The sequence below is a fragment of the Numenius arquata genome, chromosome 2 (assembly GCF_964106895.1).
Source record: "Numenius arquata chromosome 2, bNumArq3.hap1.1, whole genome shotgun sequence".
Lineage (NCBI taxonomy): Eukaryota > Metazoa > Chordata > Aves > Charadriiformes > Scolopacidae > Numenius > Numenius arquata.
This window is the reverse complement of record NC_133577.1, coordinates 38,149,064-38,157,827: the sequence shown is the minus strand read 5'-3', so window position 1 is coordinate 38,157,827 and position 8,764 is coordinate 38,149,064. Positions and strand designations below refer to the sequence as shown.

At 54.7% G+C, this 8,764-nt stretch overlaps 1 protein-coding gene across 2 annotated transcripts; it reads left to right on the top strand.

Moving 5' to 3' along the window:
* Positions 1 to 1,129: 1,129 nt before the first annotated feature.
* On the top strand, positions 1,130 to 4,694 carry SIX3 (SIX homeobox 3). Of its 2 annotated transcripts, none has more exons than XM_074168594.1 (3): positions 1,130 to 1,890; positions 4,014 to 4,173; positions 4,593 to 4,694. In XM_074168594.1, exons 1-3 carry the CDS (start codon positions 1,130 to 1,132, stop codon positions 4,692 to 4,694), a joined length of 1,023 nt encoding a protein of 340 aa, XP_074024695.1. The 2 variants fall into 2 exon arrangements, with proteins under 2 accessions (XP_074024695.1, XP_074024696.1); XM_074168595.1 differs by lacking the exon at positions 4,593 to 4,694 and having other exon boundaries at positions 1,130 to 1,241; positions 1,311 to 1,890; positions 4,014 to 4,206.
* The last annotated feature ends 4,070 nt before the right edge of the window (positions 4,695 to 8,764 follow it).

Sequence of the window (8,764 nt, the reverse complement as noted above, 5' to 3'; positions counted from 1 at the left end):
GCGGGGGAAGCAAGGCGTGGGACGGGGGAGACAGCGAGCGGGGCACCGCCGGAGCCGGGCGCGGAGCCGGGCGCGGAGCCGGTCCCTGTGCGGCTCTCGGCGGAGCCGCCGCGGAAGTCCGCGGGCAGCGAATCCCTCCTTCCGCGGAGAGGGGCAGGGAGCGGGAGAGGGGAGGAGAGGACAGAGACTCTTCGGGGAACCAGGGTTAAAACCAGGCTGTACTGTATGTGCCTGCTTCTGGGAGGGTCACCGGCGTGAGGATGGGTCTAATGATCTCATCTTTCTTTTCTTCCCCGGCACTATTAGTGCTCAGATAGGCAGAATGAAGTGAAACTACGTGCAAATCATGTGTAAATTGTCTCAGTTAGGAGCCCTTTATCCGAACGTGTATCCCAGCCTGGCCCATTTACTTTCCCCCCATATCTCCTTTAGCTTTAACGAGGCTCGTTAAGATCACAATAATATTCCACCCTCTAATTGCTCATCCCATTCAACAAATATGTGCACACTGCTTTTCGCATTATTTGATCCCTTATTTAGGAGGGGTGTGGAGAGGGAGGGGGGAGAGACAGGGAGAAGGGGAAGTGCTGAGATTAGGAGTTGCAAAGATTAAGGAGGGAAAAAAAAAAAAAAAAAGAACACAACCAGGCTTTTCCACCAACCGCCCCGCTTCCCTCCCCCCCCGTGCATTTGGGCGAAGTGGTAAAAACCTTCCTTACGTACTCCGTAATGATTGGCAGGGCTGACAGTGATTGGCAGGGGCTGCCATGGCAACGCCACAACGACACTCAGAAGACCAATAGAAAAGCGAAACAAAATGTTTCAGCGCTGCACTCACTGTGGATTTAGGGGAGATATTATGAGGCTGTTGTCATTAGGGCGATTGCTGTTGAATCACTGAATCCTGACTCGGCGGCGGCGCGGGGCCGGGTGTGTGTGAGTGCGTGTGCGTGTGTGTGTGTGCGCGTGTGTGTGTCCGCGTGTGCGTGTGTGTGCCCCCGTGCCTCTATGTGGCTGTGTGTGCGTGTGCGGGTGTGGATGCGTGCGCGGTGCGTGTGCCCTTTCCTCCCTTCTTCCTCCCTTTCTTTCTTTTCTCCTTGATTTATCTCCCCCTATCCCCGGTCATCCCATGGTGTTCAGGTCCCCGCTAGAGCTTTATCCCACCCATTTCTTCTTGCCAAACTTCGCCGCCGACCCGCACCACCGCTCCCTCCTTCTCGCCAGCGGCGGCGGCGGCAGCGGCAGCGGCTCGGGCTGCAGCCCCGGTGCCGGCGGCGGTGGAGGCGGCAGCTCTCGGGCACCCCACGAAGAGTTGTCAATGTTTCAGCTGCCCACACTCAACTTCTCCCCGGAGCAAGTGGCCAGCGTCTGCGAGACGCTGGAGGAGACTGGAGACATAGAGAGGCTGGGGAGGTTCCTCTGGTCGCTGCCGGTGGCGCCGGGGGCATGCGAGGCCATCAACAAGCACGAGTCCATCCTCCGCGCCCGGGCGGTGGTGGCCTTCCACACGGGCAACTTCCGAGACCTCTACCACATCCTGGAGAATCACAAATTCACCAAGGAGTCCCACGGCAAGTTGCAGGCCATGTGGCTCGAAGCGCACTACCAGGAGGCCGAGAAGCTAAGGGGTCGCCCGCTGGGGCCGGTTGATAAATACAGGGTGAGGAAGAAGTTTCCGCTGCCCAGGACCATTTGGGATGGCGAGCAGAAGACGCACTGCTTCAAGGAGAGGACTCGCAGCCTCCTGAGGGAGTGGTACCTGCAGGACCCTTACCCCAACCCCAGCAAGAAAAGGGAACTGGCTCAGGCCACGGGGCTCACCCCCACGCAAGTAGGCAACTGGTTCAAAAACCGAAGGCAAAGAGACAGAGCGGCGGCGGCTAAAAACAGGTCAGTTGGGCTGCGGGGCCCCGCTCCGGGGCGGGGGGCGAGGTGGGCGGTGGGGCCCCGCGGGCGGCCGCGCTTGGCTCCGCGGCTCGGCTTCGGTTTGGCTCGGCTGGGCGGCCGCCCGGCCGGCAGCGCGCCTCTGCCTCTGCTCTCCTCCTCCTTCTCTCCATCACCGCCACCGATAGAAATCCGTCCCCCGGTAGGTCGCCTCCCGGCAGCCGCAGGCATGCGGCGGGGGCAGGCACGGCTCAAAGTTGCCTGGCGCGCCCCGAGCCCTGCCGGGGGTCCCCACGGGCTCCCGGGGTGCGGGCAGGGCTGGCGCTCACCGGCGGGCGTGGGCAGCTGCGTGTGTGTGTGTATGCGGGGCTCAGCGGCGGCAGCGGGGGCAGAGCCCGGCTCTCCCTGCCTCCCTCCCCGCAGCGGCGGCGGGGGACGGGAAACCCCACGGCCCCGGGGTCGGCGGGCTCCCGTTTTGCTTTCGGCTGCCTGGCATCTGCGTCTGGCCGGGCTCTTGCGCGGTTCCCCCGCCGAAGGGCCGAGGCGGGCGGTGGGATTCAGCGCGGGTTTCTGCAGAGCGGGCGGCTCCACTCCAATTGTTCGTGCTCCTCTGCATGCGCGGCGGGACCAGCACACGCACAGCCCGCGGCCCTTCGGCTCAGGGAGAAAAGGGGAGAGAAGCCTTTAGGAGGTCGGGAAACCTCTTTTTTTCCCCATCCCCGTTTCTCTATTTACACCACATGGAGACCTGGCCCTTCGCTCGTGTGCTTCCTGTGCATTTACGTTTGCATTTATTTGCGTGTCTCTCGGCGTCTCTTTTTTTTTGCCCTTTTTTTTTTTTTTTTTTTAATTTCTGCTTTGCCATGACAAAAGCGATGCACTCTTCTTTCTTTCTTTTTTTTTTTCTTTTCTCGTCACCCTCCGTAAAAGTTATTTTGCAAATGAAAACGGACCCTTAATCCAGCTTGACGCGCTGTTTTTATTTTAATTTAAGTTTGGCTACCGTTGTAAGCATGTAAACAAAACTTCTTGTTCTTGCAAATGCCGTCTCTTAAATTCCTCCTAATTATAGCACTGGTGCTATTGATTCAAGGTTCTGTAGGAGAAATGCAACCTTAAAGTGCCTCGCCATTTAATTTCCATTAAATGGAAAACAGATCAGCTAAGGACTGTAAATAAACAGAAGTTGCCTACGGATGCTTTTGTTGACTCAGTGGTGTTGACAGCAGATGAATGCACCAGGAATTGTACATGGGAGAAAAATCAAAGATGCTGAAATTGGACAACTTAAAATAATGAAAAATGTAGAATAAACCGGCTACATTTTTCTGTTCTTTGCAGGCAGTTAAATAGAAAATATCCCGATGAGAAGCATTTGAGCGAAGAGTGTATTTTGATTCACACTGGCAGTGCTAGGCGCTAGAGGTTGTGGCTGGCTGCTCAGCCCAGGACTTTTAGTCCTTATCCTCAAATCAGGCTTTCTTTGGGTTTCGAGCGGAATAAATGGGCGCAGAGGAATATTCGCAGCACACTAGTGAATCTGAAAAATATATATTGCCTCTTGAATTAAAAGAATGTTCAACGGCAATGTACCCCTAAGTGTTGACGGTGAAAAGACTAGCACTTTAAAGCTAATTTGGGCTTTCGGATGGAAAAGAGACTTAAATTCCGAGCGGAGAGAAACGCTGTGTACCACCATCGCCCTTTTTTCTTTTATTGGTAGCGCTGCACCCCCGGGACGGGACCTCCCTGCGGTCCTGCCGCAGACCCCAGTGTATTTGTCTGTGCACTGGGAAAAAAAAAAAATTTAGTCAGATAGCGGCCAGAGCACAAAATGGGGATCCTGTACGATTTTTTCCCGCTACAGACCGGTCCTTGCAGCGTTTAAGGAGCTCACAGAGACACGGGTTTCTCCTAGGCCCCTCTATCTGTGTTTGCACCGGGGCGCACGGCTTGGCTTCCCGGGAAAGTGCTGCGGAAGGCGACCGGGCCGGGCCGGGGGCTCCGCTCCGGAGCCGCGGCTGTCCCCGGGCGGTGGCGGGTTCGGGCGGTCGCCGTCCCCTCGTCGTCGTCGTGGGCCGGTGTCTCAGAGGGGCTGTGCTGTTGTTTTGTCTCCCGTCGCGATGCAGGCTCCAGCACCAGGCGATAGGACAGAGCGGGATGCGGTCGCTGGCAGAGCCCGGCTGCCCGACACACAGCTCGGCCGAGTCTCCGTCCACGGCGGCCAGTCCGACCACCAGCGTCTCCAGTTTGACAGAAAGAGCCGAGACGGGCACCTCCATCCTCTCGGTAACCTCCAGCGACTCGGAATGTGATGTATGATATCGGAAAACAAACAAACAAACAAACAAAATCCAAATCCAAACAGCCAAGCACCCTCTCCCCGACCCGAGCAAAACAAACCGAGGCAACCTAGAATCAGGACACACACACGCATGCACGCACACACACAGCCAGGAGGAAAGAAAAGGCCAAACCCGACCCAAACATAATAGCAAACAAACAGACAGGGATCAGAGAATCCACCACCACCACCGTCAGCCAACACCACCACCAAGAGATGGAGCTAAAACTTCAACAGTCACAAACGCTGGTGCTGCAGCGGGAGGGGAGGGTGGGGGGGCGGGAAATAATAATTATTATATATATAAAAAGAAAAAAAAGAAAAAAAAAAAACAAAGCAAAAGTGACAATTGTATTCTTTTTAGGACAAGCACGATTTCTCCTTTGCGCTTTTCCATGGACGCATTTCACCCACTTGCATGATGATGATGATTAAATTTGTATCTGGGAAAAAATATTCTCTATAGTAAAGGAAAACAAACAGAAACCAGACAAACAAACGCAAACTCCGATCGAATTTGTACAAAAATTAAAAAAATTAAAAGGAACTCCTTGAAGAGGGAAATAACAAATGTTTATCGCCTTTTTGTTGGTCCTGTTTCTCTCTCTTTCTCTCTCCCTCTCCCTTTCTCTCTTTTTTTTTTTTCTTTTTTTTTTAAGTCCAAGTGATGGTCCAGCCAAGATGCAATTTTCTGTTTTTTTGTTCAGCAGACAATCATTTTATTCGTAAGCACCTTTTTTTCTACACTTCTGTCACTGCCTGTGTGGGTACTGGTTATAAATGTGGAAAAAGAATAGTTATGACTGTAACAGATTTTTATTTTTATTTCAAAATTTTATATGAATTATGTATATCTTAATGATGCGGTCATTTTCCCAGTTTGTAATATATGTGTAGAAATGCTTGTATATGATATTTGCTCTGCTCTTTCTTTCTTCCTCTCCCCTCTCTGTCTATCTCCCTCCCACCCTTTCTCTCTCTCCTTTTTATTTTCCTTGACTCGGTGTTCCTTGCACAAACTTAGCTGTCAAGATCTGACGTGCTAGGTTTTCAAAAGGGACCTCAGCGATAGAAAAAAAAAAAAAAGAAAAAGAAAAAAAAAAAGCTTAGGGTGCAATTGTAGTTCTCTTATGCAAAAGCTATTTTGAGTATTTCATAGCAGCTTTGGGGGGTCTCTTCTTAAACTCCACGTAGGACGCTTAAACTATTGTTTCCTTAACTGCGTGTTTATCTATATGTACAAACTTTCTAAATCAAATACAGTATTCCATTTTCTTATCTATCCAGCGATGTTGGTGTTTTTGTCCGCCACGGAAAAACACGCCCTCCCCGTGGGCTCCTCGCCCAGCGCCCTGCACAGCTCCTGCGCCGCCGCCGGCTCCCGCCTCGGCGGGACACCCCGGAGGGATTCTGGGGGGACGGAGCGACCCTGCGAGGAGGCTGCGGGTGGCAGCGGGGACACCGGGCTGCGGTAGTGGCGGCAGCGCGGGGCACGGCCGTGTCCCTCCGGGTCCCCTCCGCCACCGCGGGCTCCAGCCTTCCCCCCACCCCCCGTCCTTTTTTTGTGCACTCCGAGCTGAAAGGCTTCCCCTGGCCGCCTGTCTGCAGGGCCGGGTGTCTCCAGAGAGCGGTTAAGACATTTCGGGATTTGTTTTGTAGCTTTAAATGAAAACAAAAACATAAACTCCTCGCCCTAAGCGGGCTGCAGCTCCTCCCCTCGAAGCCGAAGGATATTGTAATGTGCTGAAAGAAGCCTTTATTTGCATGACTAACAGTATTTCAGCATCTTTTTTTTTTTCCTTTTTTCTTTTTCTTTCTCTTTATATTTTTTTTTTCGTTAAAGTTTTGCTTTGCCCTGGGCATGTTATTCAGCCGTGAATTAGCGAGAGGTAAATTCTAAACTTGTTTTTACTTGAAAATACAATTTTGAAACTTACCAAGGGATTTAGGGAGAAACGTGCCTGGAATTTCTTGACCATTTCCAAACTAATTTAGACTTCCGATCTACCTTTGTGTTGCCCGAGTCCTCTCTCCCTCTTCCCTCCTCCCCTTTATTTTGGGAAGTCCGAGCTAGGTTTACGGAAAGCCTTAGGAAGCTCCTGGGCTTCTCCTCGCGTTCCCCCTTTGCCCCCAGCTCCCACCCCACCCCCCCACCCCCCCCCCCGGCTCCAAGAGGCTACCTGGGGATCCGGGAGAACCCCCTAGGGTATGAGATCTTAGACCAAGCCACTAATGGGTAATTTTAAGGAATAAGCTGATGCACGAGTACGTTCATACACTTTTGGTGCCCCTGAAGAAAAGCCACGCGTGTGCGCGCACCGAGAACGCAGGGGAGGTGTCCTCCCGTGAGACTTCCCCTGGCCAGGGCAGGAAGGACTTTCCGCGCTGGGCCGCTGAGCGCCCGCGGAGACCCATGTAGGGGTTGGGGGGAGGATTTCTCCTCCGTTTCCCCGCGGGATCCACCGCGGGGAAGGACACGGACGGCCCGAGGCAGCGCCCACCCCGTCGGGCTTCGCCTCCCTCTTCGCGGCGGGGTCTCCCCACGGGCAGCTCCGGCGGCGTCACTGCCCCGTCGCCAACACGAGAAGCGGGGGTGGTGGTGGTAGTTAGAAGAAAATAAGGCCCGGTTATACGAAACCTGAATGGACGGGAATTGCTTGGGGAGAGGGGAGGAACACACACAATAGAGCTCCCGTGTTCTGCGTGGGTGGGAGAAGAGGGTCGTGTTCTAGAAGACCTAGTTCTTCCCTTCCCCCATGCGGCTTTTAGAGGGGAGAAATATTACCCAGGAGGGGATAAAAGGCTCCCCAGTGGACGGCACCCTCGCACGGGTCTCACGATTGAGGTCGGGCTGCTCTTTCTCTCCCCCACACTCCAGCAGCGAGGCAGCGGAGAGGCCTTGATAGGAAAAAAAATCCCGGCCCTTCCAGTCACTCCCGAGTTTGGGTAGGAAGGAGATCTTCGATGTCGGTACATTGTTTTTAAGCGCAATATTTCTGCTCCTCGCTGGTAGGAGTGTCGTTCTCATCCTGCTTTATTTTTAACGGGATTTAATACCTGAAAGGATTCAGAGGCGTGAAAGTTTTGGATTTTTTTTCTTTCTCTTCCTTCATTTTCGCGTCTCGAAGCTGCAGCTAGAAGGCGTCAAGCCGGCAGCAGTAATCTACCTCAGCTGAGCCTTACACTGACAGGTTTGGATTTTTTTCCCTCTGATTAAGCCTCCAGAAGATCGCCCCGTCGTGCCGTGGCAGTTAAGGGAGGCCAGAGATCGCCTTTAGCCTTACCCCGCCTCACCCCAGCCTCCCAGGCAGGCCCCTTGCTCCCATGCCATTTGTCACCCCTCCATATCAGAAAAGTTACCCCTTTTGCCAGAGCCCCATCCCAAACCCAGAGGAGCAGGCTGCCCCGGCCCCGCTGGGGGTGGTCTCCTTTCCCCGGAGCCTTTGTACGGGGCGGCCGGGGGGGGGAGACACGACACACACACACACATCCGGGGGGGGCGCCGGTGCCTACGCGGTTTCGGGGGTACCGAGGGTGCAGCTAACGATATGCCGTTTCAAAGCCGGGCTCCGCAATGGATAAACGATGTTGTTTTAGGATTTGCATTAAAAACCTGAATGGCTGATTGAGGTGTAAATCTATGAAAAGCTGCGTTTAAGCCTTCTCACCCACTAAGTCCATCTGCCCCGGGAAGATAGGGCCTATCGAGCCCCGCCAAACTGGAGGGCTGCCTCCTCCCTGCCCCTGGCCGAGCATTATCGACAGCCCCTCTCCAGCATTAGTTTATTATCCGCGCCGAGCTCGGCCGTTGATTAAGATGAAATTACTCGGAAGCTGAAGTGCGTTTGATCAATATTTAAGGGAAAGCCGGAGGACGGGAGGCAGATGGCCGGAGCCCGGCAGCACTAGGCGCTGCTTCCCCGGGCCGCCACCGTCCCGCACCGCTGCCTCCCGCCCGCGGCCGCGGGGGCACGGCCTCCTCTCCCCCTCCCCAGCCTCTCGGAAGTCGGGCCGAGACCAGCCGGTTCCGGGAGCGATTTGGAGGCGATAGTTCCCCACCCTCCCGCCGCCCACCCCCTCGCCCTGGGGCTGCCTCCATCCCCAACGAGCTCCGGTTCGCGGCTCCACCGGCGTGCGTGCACCCCGGCGCGGGGGTCCGGAGACCACCGAAGTCACCTGCCTGCCTCCCTCCCCGCTTTGGCTCTTGGAGGGCTGGCCCGAGCCCTTGAGCATCGCTGGGTGTGCTTTGTGTGCCTGCTGGGCCGCGGCTGCTGCCGGCCCTCCGCGGCCAGGCGTGGGCTTCGGTCATCCCCATCTCCCTCTGCCCGATCAATTACAGCCGCCTTTTTGAGGGACTTGAATCTGCTTGCCCGTTGCCCTTAATTTTTAGCATACCCAGATGAGGTTACTGCCCCGGCCCGAAGTGAAAAGAAATGTGGACGTTGGTGCCCCGGTATTGCTCTGATTTCTTCGGTTAGCTGAGCACAACTTTCTATTCGTGTTTATTCATGCAGTTTCTTATTGAGCTCCACATCG

Coding starts and splice junctions, on each gene's coding strand:
- SIX3 (XM_074168594.1), top strand. CDS start 1,130: ATGGTGTTCAGGTCCCCGCTAGAGCTTTATCCCACCCATTTCTTCTTG. Junction 1,891..4,013: donor GCGGCGGCGGCTAAAAACAG/GTCAGTTGGGCT, acceptor GTCGCGATGCAG/GCTCCAGCACCAGGCGATAG. Junction 4,174..4,592: donor CGGGCACCTCCATCCTCTCG/GTAACCTCCAGC, acceptor TATTCTTTTTAG/GACAAGCACGATTTCTCCTT.